This window comes from Penicillium alfredii, assembly GCF_028826965.1.
Source record: "Penicillium alfredii strain IBT 34128 chromosome Unknown utg000001l_segment0_segment0, whole genome shotgun sequence".
NCBI classification, from domain to species: domain Eukaryota; kingdom Fungi; phylum Ascomycota; class Eurotiomycetes; order Eurotiales; family Aspergillaceae; genus Penicillium; species Penicillium alfredii.
In genome coordinates this window covers 3175138-3194646 of record NW_026622698.1, presented here as the reverse complement: position 1 = coordinate 3194646, position 19509 = coordinate 3175138, and the positions used below count along the sequence as shown (strand labels likewise).

The window sequence follows — 19509 nt, the reverse complement described above, 5'->3', positions numbered from 1 at the left end:
GTAGAGGATACACGTCCGCAATCCTGGGTGTAAAACTGGTGACCATAAGAGAGCGTTTCCCTCGTTTTGAATCATAGGGGTCAACTCGAGAGGAGTCGACCAATTCACCTGCATGAAGTTCGACGTCGCATGGACCTGTACCTGAAGTAAGAGGTATAGTTGACGAATGACCGAAGCAAATGAGAAAAGCAACGCATAGAACGGAGCGCATCATTTTGACGATTGGGAATGGAGAGGAAATTCTGAGCCCATCAATCGGTAGATCATTTGTATTTATACTGAGCTGATTCTAGACAGTACAGCTAATAACTCACAGCAAACGAGTCAAGCTTCTAGTGTCACAGCTGGACGCCTGAAGCGGCCATCCGCCATCCGAATAGTTCCTACATGCTTCAGTTTTTCTAGGCTCGAGCCGTGGAGACAGCACAAGAGTAAGACAATGTTGAAAACTTCAAGACAACAGGCAATTCACTACTTTCTGGTATGTATGGAAGAGAACGTGCACACTCGACTGAGAGCTGAGTGGCGTATGAGGCATTTGTTCTTCAGTCCACTAGAAGCCGGATGACGTATGAGGGATTTCTTTTCTTAGTTCAACGGATAATCGGATACTATGTGAGGTATTTGAGACATATACATCTCAGGAAGCATTAGAGGGAGTTAGGGAAAGCAGAGGTGAGAAATCAAATTATCTTGTAGAAGAGAAGAAGGGAAGCTATCTGCTTACTGCTGCTCTCCTGCCCTGTGGGCGGTCAGGGAGGCGGTGGGATCCTGCGGGCAGAACACCAGTCCCAACCTACTGAGCTGTTGTCACGGTATTTTGCCACCGCCTCCTTCACGCCTGATTTGTAAGGCGACAGTCGGAGAATAATCATCTCGACAGCTCCGATCTTTCCATTCACTCCAATCACCAACAGTGATCGCTCCTTCATTGTCTCTTCGAGCTTTCAATCTGCACAGATTATCCAACTGCCACAATCAAGGGCTTAATGTACTGATTGGGATTTTGCTGGTTGGCAATCCCTGGGACCGCCCAACTCAGTATGACTGCCGACGTTCATAGTACGGCGACGCGAATTCTCTCCACCGATGCCGCGCGCGACCCCAGCTACAATGATTTCTCCTTTGCCCCCTTCCTTCGCAAAAGCTTCGGCTTTGGTCTTGCCAGCGATGTACCTGTCTGCAAAGCCTACAGCGAGGGCCACTGCCCGCTCGGCCCTGCTTGCCCGGATCGACACCCAACCCCTTCTCGTGTGACCACCTCGACTACAACGGCATCCGGACTGGCCCCATCCACCACACATGGGTCACTCGTCTGCAAGCATTTCCTCAAGGGCCTGTGCAAGAAGGGCTTAAAATGCGAATATCTCCACGAATACAACCTCCGCCGCATGCCAGAATGCCAGTCATTTTCACGGTCTGGATACTGTCCTAATGGCGATGACTGTCTGTACCAGCATGTTCGCGAGGAGGCCCGATTACCGCCATGCGAGCACTACGATCGAGGATTTTGCGAGCTGGGCCCACTCTGCGCAAAGCGCCATGTTCGACGGCGTCTTTGCCAGTTCTATCTCGCCGGGTTCTGCCCGGAAGGAAAGGCCTGTGCTAATACTCACCCTCGATGGACCGAGAACCTTCCCCGACCAACCATGCGGACCGAGAAGACCGAAGAAGAGCTCGAGCATGAACGGGCTCTCATTCGTGAGGAACAGGAAAAGGAAAAAGAGCGCGAGCGCGAATGGCGCAACGAACGGGGGCGGGGCGGGGGATTCATGCGTGGACGATACCGTGGACGAGGGAGGGGTTAGTTTTTATAGTATACATGTTACGACATCTTGCATTTCCGGTGTGTGGTGTGTTTTATCTGGCGACGGCTTCCTTTTATTTTTTGTTATTTTATCTTTTCCAACCCAGTGGCCTCACGATACCCAATCAACCTCTGAAAGACCCTGAGCGAGGCTGCAGCAATAGTCGTTTGTCTGCAATACCAAGCATGCTCTAACTCTCTTGGACACGGAAGGCAGACTCGTGCAGAATCAACCATTAAAACCGCAACCCTTTTTCTACATAACAAAGCAGCGATGCAATTGCCTACATCGGCGTCTATAGACTGTTTCCGGGTGGCACGAAAACGAGTGTTCATCATCCGAGTCCATGACATCATCATCGAGACGGATTTGATGGGACAAGCAAGTACGGAGTACATCCACGTCTTTATTTGAGATTTAATAATATGTGAATAAGAGAAAAATAGAGAACTGATTGCAAATTTACCGCGAGAGATCCACTGGTATATCCCTATATCCGACACCGGTCGTACATCTCTTTGTCAGAAATCGGTCAGACTCGACAAAACATCAAGAGGACCGAGTGGATCCCCAGTGGCCAATCACTGATCAATAGTGCTGTGTCATCGATGACTGATTCATACTGGAAGCTCTTGTGGTGCTTGATAATCGTTGACTGTACCTGGCGCCACATACTACGTACTATGGCGGGCCATGTACCCTGGGCTCCGGCATGGTGGGGTATATAAGCCCCCCCCCCCCCCCTCCTACGACCTCATCAGCTCCATTGTCAAGTTTCTTGCAGCTTCATTCACACTCAATCACCATGGCTCCCAAGGTTGCTATCGTCTTCGTACGTGTTCCAATTCTTGACTTGCCAGCTATCCTATGGCCCTTGGCTAACCTGTCAACAGTACTCGATGTACGGCCACATCCAGAAGCTGGCCGAGGCTGAGAAGAAGGGCATTGAGGCGGCTGGCGGCCAGGCCGATGTCTACCAGTAAGGACCCATTCTTACCGCGGCTGCCACTCTTCAGATCACTGATCATTCTCTATCTAGGATCGCCGAGACCCTCAACGAGGAGGTCCTTGGCAAGATGCACGCCCCGCCCAAGTCGAGCTACCCTGTCGCTGAACCCGCCGACCTCATTCAGTATGACGCCGTCTTGTTCGGGATTCCCACCCGCTACGGCAACTTCCCCGCCCAGTGGAAGACGTTCTGGGACAAGACCGGCGGTATCTGGGCCACCGGTGGCTACTGGGGCAAGCACGCCGGTCTGTTCGTCTCGACCGGCACTCTGGGCGGCGGCCAGGAATCGACTCCCCTGGCTTCCATGAGCACTCTTGCCCACCACGGTTTCATCTACGTCCCGCTGGGCTACAAGACGGTCTTCCCTCAGCTGTCCAACCTGGAGGAGGTTCACGGTGGTAGTGCTTGGGGTGCTGGTACTTTCTCTGTAAGTCTCGCCTCATTCCATACGACCTTTCCACGCTGACCAGATTGTGTTTGTAGGGTGCCGATGGCTCCCGCCAACCCTCTGCTCTCGAGCTCCAGATTGCCGAGGCCCAGGGCAAGGCTTTCTACGAGACTGTCGCCAAGGCCAACCCCCAGTGACTACATGGTAGTGACGAGTCGAAGCCGAAAGAGCCTACCCCTGCCGCGGGTGCTGCGAAGAAGACTACGCAAGCTCCCACGGAGCAACGGGGTACTCAGGAGTCAGCTCAGGAAGAGAAGAGCAAGGAAGGACCATGCGGTTTACCCAGAAAGTGCAATATTCTCTGATCGGGTTGCTAATCCCCTCTGCTTCTTGCTTTGGTGATTCCCGGGGTGTTCTCATGGACGTTTCGAGTTTCGCATGATGCTAGGACATACGACATGACAGAACCTTTATGATGGCGTTTAGATAGAAAATCTAATGCATGGAGAGATTTTCTTACTTGAATGACTTGACATTGTATGCACCCATCCATAGATATAGATAGGACCGATATATATGTGGGAGTAAACCGATCCGCGCTGGATAGTGCAGGTTTTGTTGCATTTTGCAGGGAATTCCCAACATTAATTCTACCCAGCTATATAATGTCCCAAAAATATAATTTCCCTTGTCGTTATTCCAAGACAACATGTGTATTGCGCAGGCATCTCCGAGTGTAACCTGATTACCAAAGTTACCTATTACTGACCACCAGCACAGTGACCAGTAAGGTTATCCAGTGACCATACCGCCCGCCTGTGACGTGAGCCGTGGAGCTCCCGAGGGCAGCTTGTTCTCTGCTTCGCTTCGCAATGCCTGCTTCAACATAACTGATCGCTGGACTTGCGCACTCTCATCCTCTTCGCACATCCAGCCACAACTCTCTCCCTCTCAGGTGCCATGGCTTCCCGGCCGATTCTGCTGCGGTTCGAGAGTCGGAACGGCCAGTTTCGATTTACCGTCGACCCGCAGGAGCTCTTCCCTTCTCTCCAACAAAAGGTATTATCCAGCTCTGGGAGCTCTCTCATCAATTCCCATAGGTAATCAAGAACTAATACAGTTACTATTTTTAGATCATCGAGCATCTCCCATCAGACGTCGCTTCATCCTCGATTACCCTCTCGAATAAACCGATAGGCACAGGTGGCGAAGAGAGACAGTTGGAGGCTCTGCAGGGAGTCTCAATCGGCCAAGTTGGCCTGAAGTGAGTCATGATTGGGATCCTTAACTCAGCCACGGCAGCGCTGATAATGTTCGTAGACATGGGGATAAGCTCTTCCTCGGATATCAGGACCAGGCCACACAACAGAATGGCCCCCCCAACGGCTACACACCCACCACCGCCGAGCGGCGATTGAACGGAGCACCAGTACCACAGCAACAGACAGTGCCACTGCGCCCCCAACCCTCATCACCTTCTGCCACCGTCAAGAATCCATGGGATGTGGTGCAACAATCTCCCCTCGACGATCTTCTCGACAAGAAGGATGGCAAGATCAAGCGGAGCCAAGATCTGAAAATGTGCAAGCATGGACCTCGAGGCATGTGTGACTACTGTATGCCGCTGGAGCCATACGACAAGCAATACATGTCGGACAAGAAGATCAAGCACTTGTCCTTCCACTCTTACCTGCGGAAAATCAATGCGGCCACCAATAAACCCGAAATTAAGGGCTCATTTATGCCTCCGCTCAACGAGCCTTTCTACCGTGTTCGCCGGGATTGTCCATCTGGGCACCCATTGTGGCCGGAAGGTATTTGCACAAAGTGTCAGCCCAGTGCGATCAGCTTGCAACCACAAGAATTCCGCATGGTCGACCACGTGGAGTTTTCAACACCGGGATTGATCAACACCCTTCTGGACTTTTGGCGAAAGTCAGGTGGTCAGCGGCTAGGGTTCCTGTATGGAACATACGAAGAGTATGCCGAAGTGCCACTGGGTGTCAAGGCTGTCGTCCAAGCGATATACGAACCTCCGCAGGTGTGTGAAGTCGACGGTGTGACTCTGCACGAATGGCACAACGAGCAAGAGGTGGACGAGGTGGCCGGTCTCTGCGGCTTGCAGAAAGTGGGAGTGATCTTTACAGACCTGCTCGATGCCGGGCGTGGGGATGGGTCAGTGGTGTGCAAACGGCACATCGATTCATATTATCTGTCCTCGCTGGAGATTGCCTTTGCCTCACGGCTGCAATCACAAAATCCAAAGGCCACCAAATGGAGCCGGACTGGACGGTTTGGCTCTGATTTCGTGACATGTGTGCTTAGTGGTGACGAGACTGGGGCCATTTCCGTGAGCTCGTACCAAGCATCGGTGTCCGCGGTGGAGATGGTCCGGGCAGACATCATCGAGCCGTCAGCCGACCCGTCTGTGATGTTGGTGCAATCAGAGGAAGACAACCCTGATAACAAGACACGGTATATTCCTGAGGTCTTCTTCCGACGCATTAACGAGTATGGGGCAAGCGTTCAAGAGAATGCCAAGCCCAGTTTCCCAGTAGACTTCCTACTGGTGACGCTCACACACGGATTTCCCACCGAATCAACACCACTATTTACCGACAGCCGCTTCCCCGTCGAGAACCGCGAAGTCATTGGCGAGAGCCAGGAGCTGCGACATGTGGCACAGAAACTCGTGTCGCATGGCGATCCCGACAAAGCCATCCAAGGCGTGTCCGACTTCCATCTCCTGTGCTTCTTGCACGGACTGGGCACGTTCAACAAGGTCAGTGCTATACCCCTGTAATCCATAATCCATGTCCCGCATCAAACTTCCGGTGCTTGTCCTGGTAATATATACTAACTTCGGCCACAATCACAGGATGAGGAAGGTCTCCTCTGCCGCGTGGCAACGTCCCACGCCCCCGCGGATGGAATGCAGCTATTGAATACCCCCGGATGGGCAACCTTGGTGACAATTCTTCAGGAGAGTGGTGAGCGCCCCCCTAAGCGCCCCTTGCCCACAGCATCCGAGCCCAGAAAACGGCGTCCCCATTCACCCGCTTCCCATCTCCCCTGCTCTGTCTCTCCCAAGTCCGACGGTGAGCAGCTTGCTAAGAGGTTCAAGGGAGCTAGTCTAGAATGACGGGTTTTCGCCTTACCCGTCCAGTCCTTATCCGCAACGCCCCGTGATCCGTTTCGAATCCTGGTATCGTGTTTTGCCCTAGGAGGAGTGTCGGTAAGGGGGAGGTCGAGACGAGAAAGGCCTCTTGGCGTTGGTTTGAGAATGCTTTAGGGTTTAGTCGATCTTCAAGCTTGCGGCGGACCTGGGGAGGAAAGGGGCAGGTTTATAGTCAGTATTACTGGAAGCGTCTAAATGGCTTTCAATATCGATATGCTTTTTCAATGGGGATATGAACCATGAGCATTCTGTTGAATGGCGTTCTATTACGAAAATGTAAAACCACCCAATTCTTGAAGCCCCAGGGATTTTTGTTCTGATCATGTTTTGACGTATATACCTACTTGCAGATATTAGAGACATGTTCCATTCATGACAGTAAGTCACAAGTTCATCGACTAAACACCTTGCGCCGAATATAGAAATTATCCACCAACTAATCCACGGTCCAATATCACAAACGCCAGCCGTGAGACCCATAACTCGAATAATACAAGACCACCACCCAGAGCTATAGCCGATACGTCTCACTTTCCTGAAGCAGCTTGGTCAAACGCTTCTCCAATACCTGTCGACCCTTGCCATCAGTCCACACCTCGTGGGGGGCATCGTGGACTATATCCCAGGACAGCAGATTATCGGTGATATGGGAGAGATCCTCCTGCCGTTCTTCCCAGCGTGAGTCTCGTCGAACCTCAATCCCAGAACTGACCACGACCACTGGAGTATGGCCCATCTGGATATGGCGCGCCGACTGGATCTCAGCGGCGGTCATGGTCATTGCAACGAGATTCTCCTGCAGCTTGGCCTTGATGAATCTGCCAGACTGGTAGGCCGAGCGTCCGGCGACGCGATCTTCGCGAGAACGGCCGCGCACAATCGCCCCGGCTAGTCGATCCAAACCCAGCGGTGACACGACACCGCGAAGCCAAAGTAAGAACCCACGACCGGGCTGGGCGATGTCTCCGAGGTATGCTTCATGGAGGGGGTCAATTAGAAAGATGCCGCGCACTTGGAGTAGGTTGCGGCTGGCGAAAAGCCGAGAATGGAGTCCACCAACTCCCGCAGATACCACGACCCACGGGCCAGTTTCCCCGGCGAGGGATAGTGCTTCTGAGAGCACGTCTGCTGCTATTCCTGCTGAGTGTGGCGAGGGCGCGTTGTCCGACCATCCCATACCAGGCCGGTCCCAGTAGCAGTACCGCTTGACTGCGCCACGGCTGTATATATCGTCCAGGAATGGCTGCAAGGTATGTTCAACGGGACCCTCGCCTCCTTCAAGGAGAACAGTAGGAGTGTCTGCATCTGTGGTTCGGTTCCCCACACAAGCGAGATGAACCTGGTATGTATCACCGTGGACAAAGTATCGGTGACCAGGCGCAGCAAGCGAGACATCGCGAGAGCGAAGAATCAGCGTCGCGGTAAACAGCACAGCCGCAACGGCCATGACCGCCAGAAAAATAGTCTCGGCGAGAACAGCCAGCCACTCTCTCAGCGGACGGCGCGTCTCTTCACGGCCGGTCAGACGCTCCTCTTCCTCCCGCTTACCCCACTGAACGGCTCGATTCTGGATGATCTGGTAGACGGAAATAGCAGCTGCCCAGACAACGGACGCAATTCCAACCCAGCCTTCCTCGAGTCGGATTCGCGGGACAGCCAGGATAATACACATATCCACCAAGAGCAATACGACGAGAATGATGCCCCAGATGGTCATTGGCTTGGACGGCACGGCAAAGAACAACAACCCCAACGCCAGATAGCCCATGGCCAGGGTGGTGTAGGCGAAAGCGAAGAAACCCGATCCGCGCGAATGCATCAGCGGTGGAGTAACAAAGACCGACACCAAGAGGAAAGTCCACCAGACGAAGCTGATAGCCAGTGCAGCCAGCGAGAGGCCGCGCAAGGCGCGCACGCCCCATAGATTGTAAGGAGAGACCTAGGTTTCTTTGGTTACATCGTCTGCGAATTGATATTTTCACCAGTGTGACACTTACTGCTGGGTCATCGGGACTCAAGTATCCCGGGTTATTTTCGGGCGGAAGCAGTCTTGTCCGTTCGTCGGGTTGCTGGTCTCGCGATGGCGTATTCTCATTTTGTTCATTTTGGTCAGGAGATGGCTCCTCCGGCCGGTCTGAGTGGCTCTTCTTCCAGCCCCAGAGAGATACCATGTTGGTTCATGGATAATACTTATGTCCAAAGGTGAGAAGGCAGAGTTAGCACCAAGTTGTGGATTTTCAAGTTCATCGAACTCCGGATGCTCCCCTCTGACGTCATCCACTGCTCTCCCAACTCTATCTGCTTGACAAGCCAACGACACTATACACCATCTGTTTCAATTAATATCTAACCACATAAGGGAGATAACTAGCAAGGGGAATGGCTCACTCAGTAGTCTTCGGTATCATCGAATGTTCTTGACCAAACCCCTATGCGTACGGATTACCAATATACATCCGATATGTGCTTGTTCTGCAGATAGTATATATCCTCGACGAAAAATTTGGCTCTGATGAGCTGCTTGATTTCAAGTCCCTGGAAGTGCCGATATGCACGGCAAGATTATACCCGCGATACTGCACCAAAGTGGACCCTGTGACTAGCGACCAACCCAACCAATTTAGATTCCAAAAACTTCGTACTCCTAGCATCAGTGACACTCGCCTTTTCGATACGTCATGGGTTCTTGATTTCAGCCAGCTTCAAAATGTCGTCATCGAAGAAGTACTGGCCGCTGAGGCTATCGCAGCCGAGCAAAAAAATCTCAGCGAGGTTAATGTGGCACTGCCCTTCGTCAGCCTAATTACACCATGTTAATGCCTGCATTTTGTTTCCTCGTGGATCGGTTTGCATGTCCTACCAGGAGTTGGCCAGTGACGAGGATGACAAAGCTTTCATTGGCGAGGGAGGGATGGCGTTGATGGATGTAACTGGTGCTTGACATTCTGGAAAGGTAGGCTCCATATGACGAAGTCATTCAGTTTCCATCCATCAACAAAAGAGCCCGCAGTGTTGTTGATGTAAACATGCAAGAAGTGTGATTGATTGATCTACCCATTGAGGAATATGGTTCTGGTAGTAGTAGGGTCAGAAGTAGATTAAGTACTGCAGCATGTTGGGTCATACACATATTTAAATACCCATCTGCACCTTCCAGTCAAGCTTTCCAGGTTACGAAACTCTATATAACAGCACAAGAGAACTTCCCTTTTGCTTAGCAGACCGAGTCTGGGGCATCTCGGGGATACTCACTTGCATCTAGTTTCCAAGTCAAGTCTACAGTTATAAAACACAGGGGGAAGCATAAAGTAAGAGAAAAATTACATTGCGATGATTTATTTTTGGGTCTTCATGCAAGTTCCTAATTTCGGTGTTTCAACTCTCTCCACTCAAGCGACACGCCATGATCGGCGCTCGATCTATCTTGAGTGAGCCCACTGCGGCGCGAACACTGCAACCGCATCACATTGCCCTACCGAGTTTCTTCCATGCCTAAATCCCAAACTAGCTAATTGGTAAAATCAAAGTCGTATACTATCTAAACTTGTCGGCAAATTAGCCTGCGTATAGTTGGTCTTCCACAATCCTCTCCAATGGAGCGCAAGCAGTCCCAGCATGCCGCACTCCATCCATATGGCCGCGGTCCTCTCCTTTATCACCCCAGAATAATTACAAATGCCACTCGTCCACCAAATCCACTAAGGTCTGAAGATGGCCGAATGTCGCGGGCTGTTGACCCTGAGGTTTCTGCAAGCTCAGGTATGTGACAAAGGCCGCCAGACCCATGGCCCCAAGGCTGAGGTAGAGAAGAGGCGGTGGTCGAAAAAAACAAGCCCCAGTTATATGCGTAGGAAACCGCATTCCCGAAGAGCCAGTGCAGCACGATTTTGAGCACGAAAAGCGTGCCCGTGGCGCGGCTGGTTATTCCCTGAAGCAATGCGTTGGGTCGGGGGTTGTAGTCTGCGCCAGCAGTGTAGCATTCGCGCCAGATCTGTTCATCCAAGTAGACGGCGGCAATGAGATCGGCGCAATGGAGCGCCAGGGTCATTAAACCTTGGAATACATAGAAGAGCGCAAACAATCCGGCAAAGAAAGCCGGCTGGTACTCGGGAAGGATGGCGGCACTCATCGGGGTGCCGCCGACATCTCGCAGTAGATTCCAGTTCGTTCCCAAATAGGCATTACAGCCATTGCAAGGCTTATCCATCGTGCCTCTTGTGGCGACGAGTATCACCTGCGCGACGATAAACCAGACGAAACTGAGGCATGTGAGAGCCCATGTGTAGTAGACAATAATCCGAACCTGTTTGTGTGATTTCCAGGCAGATTGTTGTTGATTCTGTGGCGGACGGGGTTTCGAGGGAAGCTCGGTGTCGTGGACACTCATCATACAGCGACCAGGAGCTCGGTTTCTCAATCCCAAGGTGACGCTTGCCCAGGCTGTGTCTAGTGGATTGGACGACCAGGTAGGAACTCGAATAGAGACCATTTGCCAGGTCACAATAAGTGCCTGGCCCAATAACCCGACGCCCACCAGGCAAAGACTCGGCGTCGCTAGAACGACCACATCGCCGCATCCTCGACGGACCTGACTTCCGAGGCTGTCACGGAAACTTTGACAGAAAAGTGTCGGATGGTAGTTGAGCAAAGACGAGAGACGAGGCAGCATAATATAGAAGTATAAAGATCGTATGGAGCAGATTGGACACCTTGCCGAGGGAGATATGCCGTTGGCCGGCGAAAGTGAAAAGACGTAGATTTGAGTTGAAGGTCAATTCATCTCCCAGTGCCCAGCGCAGCGTTGTTGAGTGGATCATTCCCATGCTCCCCCCCCCCCCCCCCCCCAGTAGCGTAATAATAGTGTTGCCGACGAGAGGCAGAAACTCTGCTGTGACCGGGGTGAGGTTCAGCTGCGGCCAATTGTGGAAGAATTTGCCCCAAGTGTTATGATAACTTCTGCTCGCAGCGGACTTGGTCGGCTTGAGGACAGCTCCGGATCCGAACACAACGCGAAGCACTCCCGCCACATACGAGAAGAGCAGACCCGTCACAACAAGCCATCTGGTGATTGGAGCTCGGTCGTATGACTCGTGTTGGAGGATATCGGCAGTAGATGGCGGCTTGGGCAGTGGCTTTTCCAAAATCTCAACATTATAGTTCTTTTTCGGTGACTGGTGATGGAATTTGGGTTTGGTGGGCATAGCGGTGCGCTATGTTTTTGTTGAGTCGGTAGTTTCAAGCGCACGGTAGTATACCGGAGGGTAAACACACTATAAATCAAAATCGTATGTGGGACTCATTCAAGTCATATCCACAACTCAAAATAGACGTACATACATACAACAGAGCTAGTCCAATGGCCATGAGGCTAATGCAGGTGCATTTGTTTCGGCCGGGGTTCGACCTGTTAAGCGCGCGACCCTGGGCGATATGGGCGCCAACTATGCAGGCGATGATTGGCGTCAGGTTATTCTTGGTTATTTTAGACCAGCGCAGACGGTCCTTTTGCCTTGGTTAGATTGATGCAGGATTACTCCCTGTGGGTAATGGAAATTGATCTCTCTTTTTGTAGATTGGACCCATGGCTGGCCATGTTTCAATCGCGCGTCCGAAATCTAAACCGAGCGATTATACTCAAGCCGTCACAGGATTGCCATCACTATGACTGACCTCTCCTGGTGACGGTTAATGGATTTGTTTATAGAAGTGAAGAAGATGTAGGTTTTCTTCTTCTTCTTCTTCTTCTTCTTCTTTTGATGTTATTTAGTCTTCTACTTTCCAACCCCTAGCTAATTTGTATACTTCCTCTTGCGTTTTTCATACTTTAGGAATTTCTTTTCGAATCTAATTTACACACTCTGCATACAATAGGACAAGATATACCAAGCTGGCTTTAGGTCTTATCCTCTGGACCTGATGCCGCTGTCTCAATTTGCTCTTTTTCAGGTCACAGTTTGAAAGCCAATCTGCATAGAAATGTGTATTGCCTAGCTATTCTTCCGGTTCTCCATACATGCCCAACCAAGTCAGAGATCCATCGCACAATCCTTCTACCCAATGAGTCCATCTTGGCAGGGGGGCATGGCAGCAAAGCCGTGGCGGTGTTGGGGGCCATTTCGATCTCCACTCAACCCTTTAAGCTGCGGCATCACCGCTGTCACCCACGGCGCACTCCCGAACCAGGCCCGCAGCTATGGCTATGTATACACGACTACCGACCAGCAAGGCGGTACAAAAGCTCGATCACCCCATCGGCATCCGACAAGAGCATATCGCCGACTCGCAAACACTGCTATATCTCCAACCCAAATACGACCAACTATCGCCCAACGAATACACACTGCGCCGAGACTGGGATAACTCGACAATATTCACGGTGACGGGCAAGAAATACGGCGACACCCCGGTGCGTGAGTTCCGCAATTCGTCCGGGCTGCCGTTGTTCGAGGCGCACCGGGTAGTCCCCACGTGGAGACGGCCCTGGCGGGTGCGGCTGCCCGGCAGCGAGGGGACGGAACTGGTGGAGATCAAAACGGGGTGGCAATCCCGTTTGCATTTGACGTTTCGCGATGCGGCTGCCACGGATTCCAAGGAGGAGAGTGAGAAGATGGTCCGCGTGGAGATCCAGCAGATGGTGACATTTGCCTGGCATGAGTTCACGGCATGGGTGGAAGGCAAAAAGGTGGTTGATATCCGTGAAAACATGCATCTGAATAAGACTATCGGCACCATCTACAATACTCGGTCATGGGCGCCGACGCTGCCACCTCGGCCCGTCCTCGATGTGCTTGTGGCCGAGGGATTTGACTTGTCGTTGGTGAGTGACTCTTCATTTCTCAATTTGTCATGGTTTATTAACTTATACTTTGCCCTAGGCGGCTTTGATAGCAGTAATTATGTCGGACATGGCATTCAGTTCAACACCCGGTCCTCGGTAGAGATAATGTGTTGGCCAAGTTGGCGGATTGCTAGATGATGATGATACCCACGATCTTTGTCTTTTGTCATTTGCCCATGCGAGATTTTAGAGCCATATACCAGCCTCAATGCATGAATATCTAGAAGAGTGAAGTTGGAGAGAGATACTTCCAGAAGAGAGATTCCTAAACATCGATCTGGCAGGCCATGTGATTATACTTGGCATTATTTACCGTAAAATGATGCAAGCTCAACCCACTGAATTATTGGAATAGACAGTATTCGGATCATCTTGATTTAATCGTCAAAAAGCATCGAAATCATCACAAACTTCCAATCAAATCTTGGAGCAGGCGGATGCCTTAGTCAGCTGGCTTTGACGACATTCGAAATGAACCTCGCCCAAACACAAGACGCAGGCAGAACTGGAAGCTTCCCGATTGATCCACCGTGCAATCCTTGTTGACGGGGAATTCAATGGATCTCCGCTGCACACGGACCATCTTCCGACAACGGCAGCCCCGCCTCCATGAGTGAGCTTCAGAAATCATTTGCCAAGTCTAAGCTGGCCAAGCTTCCCCCGAAGCACCTGTCTTCGACACGATGACCAATCCGGATGATTGCCGGGATGAGGATGGCTCCTCAGCCTCGTCTGTGTCGTCTACCGGAACAATGGTCCCTTCGCCGACAAGGCAACTGTTTGCCCGCACGGGCCGAGGGTCAGTATAGCAGTACATCAACGTCATTTCTGCATTTGGCGGCGCTTGGAATAGTTGTTTATTAGTATTCTTTAACTCACCCCGAGTTACCAGACAATCATCCCAAACATCCCTTACATGGGCGGACTTCTTCGCGCAAGAACTCTTTATCCCGGAGGAAGTGGGCAATCTGCACATTACGCACCATGTCTACTTGACACCACCCACCGAGTCAGACCCGCTCTTCGTCATGCATCACGGAGCAGGCTCCTCGGGTCTATCATTTGCGACATGCGCAGAGGAAATCCGCAAGATTCTCCCCAAGGCAGGAGTGTTGTCTCTTGATGCCAGAAGCCACGGCTGCACAACTATGTCCGCTGCAGACGGACCGCCAGACTCATACAGTCCATCGACAGCTGCGGCGGCGCAGGCGGAAGCCGGGCCACAGATCGAGCTTGATCTGAGTCTCGAGACTCTTAGCCGGGATCTAGTGTATGTGATCCGCCAGACACAGGCCCGAATGGGGTGGGAGAATCTCCCAGACCTGGTGCTGGTCGGGCACAGTCTGGGTGGAGCAGTGATTACGGACGTGGCAAAGAAGGGCGATCTAGGCTCGAAAGTATTGGCGTATGCTGTACTGGACGTGGTTGAAGGTTCGTCACATTTTGTTTGTTTGAGGTCTTGATTTCATCTTAATGATCTGTTTGATGCTAATGGATACCGTGCAGGATCTGCCATGGATGCTCTCCAAAGTATGGAGAAATATCTCTCCACCCGCCCAACCCGGTTCCCATCCCTCGCATCAGGCATCGAGTGGCAGTATGTGTCTATTCCACGCCTTGTGTTTTCTCGATCTCTTCTAAACCCAATTAACCCACTGCAGTACTCGCTCCCGCACAATCCGAAACACCACCTCTGCCCGTGCCTCGGTGCCCTCGCTCTTGTACGAAGAAAGCCACCCAGCAGACACGGCACGTCCGTGGGTCTGGCGCACCAATCTTTCGGCCACAAAACCCTTCTGGGAGAATTGGTTTGTGGGACTGAGCCGAAAGTTCCTCGATGCCCGGGGCGGCAAGCTTCTGCTGCTTGCGGGGACAGATCGACTAGACAAAGAGTTAATGATCGGACAAATGCAAGGTACGTGTGATCTCCAGTATTCTTTCACATTTCTGTGCTTGCTCCACGAATTCCTCGAGAAAGTAGACAGCGCTAACGTTTAATATTTTCTCTCAGGAAAATACCAACTCCAAGTCTTCCCCGAAGCAGGCCACTTCATCCAGGAGGATCAGCCGGCGAAGACCGCACAAGTTCTGGTGGACTTTTATAGACGCAATGACCGGAGTGCACTGGTGCTTCCACCCAAGGTTGCGGATATACAAGCAGCAGCTGCGATGAAGAAGGATACCGGCGCTGGAGCTCCTGCTCAGAGCGGGCATTTGAAATAGGACTTTGGGCACTGGAGCGCTGAACGGAAATGATGTACATGACAGGCGCTGAGAAAGTAACTTTGGGAGAAGACAGAATAGAATGTCCGTGGTGGCCTCTAGTCGAGATATCAACTACGAAAGGAAACAATTAGAACAACGGTTGTTGCATTGAAGTCTCAGGCGAGTATAGTAGATACGACCACTGCAAATTCAAGCCCAGGTCCGCAGTCCACTGATAGCAGACCGCAGATAGCTACAAGGGCCATCTATAGATAGTCACAAGAACTTTTCGAGGTCCACCCTAGTTGTTCCTGACCACAGATAGTTATAGGAATCATCTGCAGTCCACAACTATGGCAGTCCACGAACCAGCTTGAAAAGGGCAACAAGCATCCACCAATGCAAAAAGACATGAAAGAAGAACTAGAAGAAAAAGCAAAGAAACACAAACTTGCACCGCCTCCGAACCCGAAAATGAACACCGATGACCATGTTTTATGTCCTGGACGCCAGATCCCGCAACCGCCAGAAAAGAGAACATGGAAATAAGCTGGCTCCCTTCAGATATTCCGATGCATTGTGTCGAAAGATGAAAACAAGGGTATTTGCATCAGATGAAGAGAGCAGCAACCGAGAGGAAACAAAGAAAAAAGAAAGGGTGGCTGGCAACGAAGAGCACCCTTGAGGCAAGCACAAAAACCTCGCATCTAAGAAGAATTTGGCAAAAAGGCACCGCCAGCCAAGACCAAGTTCATGCCGGTAAACTTGACCTTGTAGACAGGGCTCTTCTTGGCCTGGAAGGCGCTGACCTGGTCGGGGGTGACCACATTATCCTTACCCTTCTTCTTCTTCTTGCTCTGGCTGGCAGCACTAGGAGGGGCATTGGGTGCATCAATCTTGGTGCCACCGCCACCCTCAGCAATAGTACGTCCCTGGGTAGCCTCCTGGGGAGCAGTGACGTCCCAGACACGGACGGTGCTATCAGCGCCACCCGAGACCAACACCGTAGACTCAGAGCTGAAGCTGAGAGACCAGATGCCACCTTTCTCATGACCGCGCATGCGCTTCATGAGTCTTCCCGCAGCCAAATCCCACAGGAAAATGGATCCCTGGTCATCGGCCGACGCCAGGATCTTGCCATTGCGGCTGCATTCCATGGCAGTGACGTTGCCCGTGTGGCCAGTGAACATGCGGACAGCATTTCCAGTTGTGATTGCCCACATACGCACGGTGTGGTCGCAGCTGGCAGTGAAGACATAGGCAGAGTTGGGGTGGAAGCAGACACAGTCCACATCCTGGTCATGGCCGGCAAAGATACGCTGCTGGCGAATGTGGTCAGTCACCCAGAGACGAGCCGTCTTGTCAGAACCCCCCGAGACAAAGTAGTGCCCGAAAGGCCCCCAGCGCAAATCCCAGACCGGACGATCATGTCCTTTGTAAACCACCACGCACTGCCAAGTATCAAGAGACCACAGCCGGATGGTCTTGTCCGCCGAGGAGGAAAGCAGGAAGCGAGCATTGGTAGCGACCCGGTTCTCTGCGGCGACACTCTCATCTTCGACACCACAGGGAGCAAAGGCAACGGCATACACCGGGCCAGAGTGTCCAATCAGGCGTCGAGAGTTCGCAGGCGGCAGCTTGTCCATTTCAGGATCGGCTGCTCGGAGTTTCTCACCGTCGAGAGTCCAGACACGGATGTAAGAATGTTCGAAGCCCGCGGCCACAAGCGTATTGTCATCTGAGAAGTCCAAGCAGTTGATCCTGTCCATCTGTTAGCATTTTCCTTTGGAGGCAAAGGTTACTTGCGGACATACCCGTCGAACGTGTTGTGAAAAGTGAACATGCACACGTTCATGCCAGGACCCACGCCACCAGTACGACCATCGATCTTGAGCCGGTCCCGATGCTCCTTCACTTTCATCACCTCGATAGCAACATCCCGGGCAGTCGAAGGAGGGAAAGGAATATCAGTGCGGGAGGGCGCTTCGTCGTCTTCCTCTTTCTTGATCATCTGCTCAAACTCATGGACCAGCGTGTTCTTGCCGGCGCTCGGGGGTTCCTTCGCATCCTCGTCGGCAAGTTCGGCGCGAACATCTTCCTCCAATGTCTGCTCCAAGGGCATTGGGCCAAGTCTCAGTCGCGGCAAGGTCCCCGCCATAGCCGGGTTGTCACCCGTGTAGGCAGACCCGGGATGGTGGCCTGGGATTCCTTCATCCTCAGCAGGAGTGGGCTGGGCCGCCCCAATCTGACCAAGCATAGCAGCAAAGCTGAAACGCTCATCAGCAGCCCGATCCATGGTCTTGATGGTGCAATAGCTGCTCAAAAGCGCAGTCATGACGGATCCTCCCTCCTTTTCCTTGCTTTCAAGGAACTGCAGGAGATTGGTGTAGGCAGGGTTGCTCAGAACAAGGCGATACTTGTTGTGGCGGTACAGATTCGAAAGCGAATTGCTTTGCACATGCTCCGGGAGGCCGATGGTTTCAAACACTCGGATGTCATCCGCGTGGTCCGGGAGGAACATGTTCTTGTAGGCCTCGAAGAACTGCTTGGCATCCTCAGTGTAGAGGGCGGTGATCATGTTGATGTACGAGTAGATGAAAAGCGGGAACAAAACCCGACGCAGCTCGGGCTATCGATCAATTAACACATGCTCAACTATAGGGGGATGCAGAATGTCTCACCTTGTACAAATCCAGGTTCTCCTCGACCCAGTTCTTCAGCAAATCTGGGCAACTGATCAGTACGAATATTGTAGGTGATTACTGTCAAAGATATGGCTTACCAAAGCCCTGCCGGAAACGGGGGCGAGCATCCTCTGAGAGAGGGGGCAAAGGACGGCCGTCAATTTCTTGGTTGGCGGACTCCATGCGCAGCATGGCCTCGGTTCGGCTGTAGCCCTTCTTGGCGAGATAATCAATGACCTAAGAAGCATCAACTAGTTAGTATTCTAAACATGAAATCCCAGAGGACTCAAACGAAGCAATACAAAACACCACGGTAAAACAGCAAGTTCCCAGAGCAGGTTCGTTAGCAGGGCAAACAGACAGTTTGTGCCATATGAGGGCTTTCCGTCAAGAATTTGACAAATTCAACACGCCGTTCAGCCGTTCCTATGTTCAGACACCAGTCTGAACCCAAGAAAGGCCGAAGAGTAGGAGGAATGTTGTTCATGACAGCTTCAGACCCATTGGAGCCAGTTCCTTGGTCTGCCGGGACCTCTTGTCCTTGAGTAGCAGGAGGTGCAGGCGGAGCAGAGGATGGCGTAGGCTCAGAAGAGGTCCCAGCAGCAGCTTCACGGCGTGACTTGGGAGCTCGCTGACTCGACTTTTGGGTGCGTTTCTTCGGGGCCATGATAGCTTGAAGGCAGGTCTGTCGGGGTATATTATGTGCAGGGGCAAGTATCAACAAGACCAATAACGAGATAATGAGGTCTTATATGAAGATGGGGAGATGGGTGAAGGAGAGAAAGAAGACGGTGGGAGACATCGAGGTGAGGCAACCACTAGCATCAAACTTGAATCTCAAGGCAGGAAGAGAAACAGAAGAGTGGGGGATCATGGCAATAAACAACAGACCAACGACCCAGTCGCCAAAACACCAGGCAACTGGCACATCACACACCCCCATGACTCAGAAAGGCAGAGGAAGGTAAATGGCCCTCAATCCATGAGATCTGTGGACATTCCAGTCTCCACAGCAAATGGATGAGGGCATATCTGATCATATATCAAGGACCGAAGAAAACAGTGATCACTTCACATGAGACACACACACAGCCTGCTCTGGGAACGCAATCTGCAGCTCAAAAGACACTTACAATCTGATTCAAGTTCTGCTGGGACATGGCGCCGCTGGGGGGTGCTGCTGGACCTGGGGTAGGCGGCGCGTGCACTGGAGTGCCAGGCAAAGACTGCTGAGAGGACATAGACACGCCGCCAGTATTACCGCCACCGGGTCCCATGCTGCCACCTCGCGGGGCGGGACTGGGAGCGCCGCCTGGCGCGGACATTGCGATTGAGCAGATACAGAGGCCAGGGACTGCTGGAGAAGCTTGCAGGGGTAGCAGAGAAGTAGAGGATGATG

General features: G+C 52.1%; 9 protein-coding genes across 9 annotated transcripts; 5 read left to right on the top strand and 4 right to left on the bottom strand.

Moving 5' to 3' along the window:
- Window positions 1-1043: 1043 nt before the first annotated feature.
- On the top strand, window positions 1044-1808 carry yth1 (cleavage polyadenylation factor RNA-binding subunit YTH1; the record flags this gene model as incomplete). The annotated part of the gene is made up of 1 exon (XM_056651818.1): window positions 1044-1808. The coding sequence occupies one exon, from the start codon at window positions 1044-1046 to the stop codon at window positions 1806-1808; it is 765 nt and encodes a 254-aa protein (XP_056516668.1).
- Window positions 1809-2613: 805 nt separating this feature from the next.
- On the top strand, window positions 2614-3402 carry pst2 (putative NADH-quinone oxidoreductase Pst2; the record flags this gene model as incomplete). The annotated part of the gene is made up of 4 exons (XM_056651817.1): window positions 2614-2640; window positions 2702-2787; window positions 2848-3244; window positions 3301-3402. The coding sequence occupies 4 exons, from the start codon at window positions 2614-2616 to the stop codon at window positions 3400-3402; spliced, it is 612 nt and encodes a 203-aa protein (XP_056516667.1).
- Window positions 3403-4165: 763 nt separating this feature from the next.
- Window positions 4166-6347, top strand: npl4 (nuclear protein localization protein 4; the record flags this gene model as incomplete). Its single annotated transcript, XM_056651816.1, has 4 exons — window positions 4166-4264; window positions 4339-4469; window positions 4526-5987; window positions 6084-6347. 4 exons carry the CDS (start codon window positions 4166-4168, stop codon window positions 6345-6347), a joined length of 1956 nt encoding a protein of 651 aa, XP_056516666.1.
- Window positions 6348-6894: 547 nt separating this feature from the next.
- Window positions 6895-8554, bottom strand: NUU61_001233 (DUF2417 domain-containing alpha/beta hydrolase; the record flags this gene model as incomplete). Its single annotated transcript, XM_056651815.1, has 2 exons — window positions 6895-8322; window positions 8381-8554. 2 exons carry the CDS (start codon window positions 8552-8554, stop codon window positions 6895-6897), a joined length of 1602 nt encoding a protein of 533 aa, XP_056516665.1.
- A 1484-nt stretch (window positions 8555-10038) lies between these two features.
- NUU61_001232 (uncharacterized protein) lies at window positions 10039-10872 on the bottom strand (the record flags this gene model as incomplete). Its single annotated transcript, XM_056651814.1, has 1 exon — window positions 10039-10872. The coding sequence occupies one exon, from the start codon at window positions 10870-10872 to the stop codon at window positions 10039-10041; it is 834 nt and encodes a 277-aa protein (XP_056516664.1).
- Window positions 10873-10987: 115 nt separating this feature from the next.
- NUU61_001231 (uncharacterized protein) lies at window positions 10988-11584 on the bottom strand (the record flags this gene model as incomplete). The annotated part of the gene is made up of 1 exon (XM_056651813.1): window positions 10988-11584. The coding sequence occupies one exon, from the start codon at window positions 11582-11584 to the stop codon at window positions 10988-10990; it is 597 nt and encodes a 198-aa protein (XP_056516663.1).
- Window positions 11585-12576: 992 nt separating this feature from the next.
- Window positions 12577-13321, top strand: NUU61_001230 (uncharacterized protein; the record flags this gene model as incomplete). Its single annotated transcript, XM_056651812.1, has 2 exons — window positions 12577-13200; window positions 13259-13321. The coding sequence occupies 2 exons, from the start codon at window positions 12577-12579 to the stop codon at window positions 13319-13321; spliced, it is 687 nt and encodes a 228-aa protein (XP_056516662.1).
- Window positions 13322-13904: 583 nt separating this feature from the next.
- Window positions 13905-15444, top strand: ppe1 (putative ribosomal protein/carboxylic ester hydrolase (Ppe1); the record flags this gene model as incomplete). Its single annotated transcript, XM_056651811.1, has 5 exons — window positions 13905-14020; window positions 14114-14652; window positions 14728-14818; window positions 14883-15136; window positions 15233-15444. The coding sequence occupies 5 exons, from the start codon at window positions 13905-13907 to the stop codon at window positions 15442-15444; spliced, it is 1212 nt and encodes a 403-aa protein (XP_056516661.1).
- Window positions 15445-16133: 689 nt separating this feature from the next.
- On the bottom strand, window positions 16134-19435 carry NUU61_001228 (putative transcription initiation factor TFIID subunit; the record flags this gene model as incomplete). Its single annotated transcript, XM_056651810.1, has 6 exons — window positions 16134-17187; window positions 17241-18055; window positions 18108-18151; window positions 18209-18347; window positions 18472-18795; window positions 19244-19435. The coding sequence occupies 6 exons, from the start codon at window positions 19433-19435 to the stop codon at window positions 16134-16136; spliced, it is 2568 nt and encodes an 855-aa protein (XP_056516660.1).
- Between the last annotated feature and the right edge of the window lie 74 nt (window positions 19436-19509).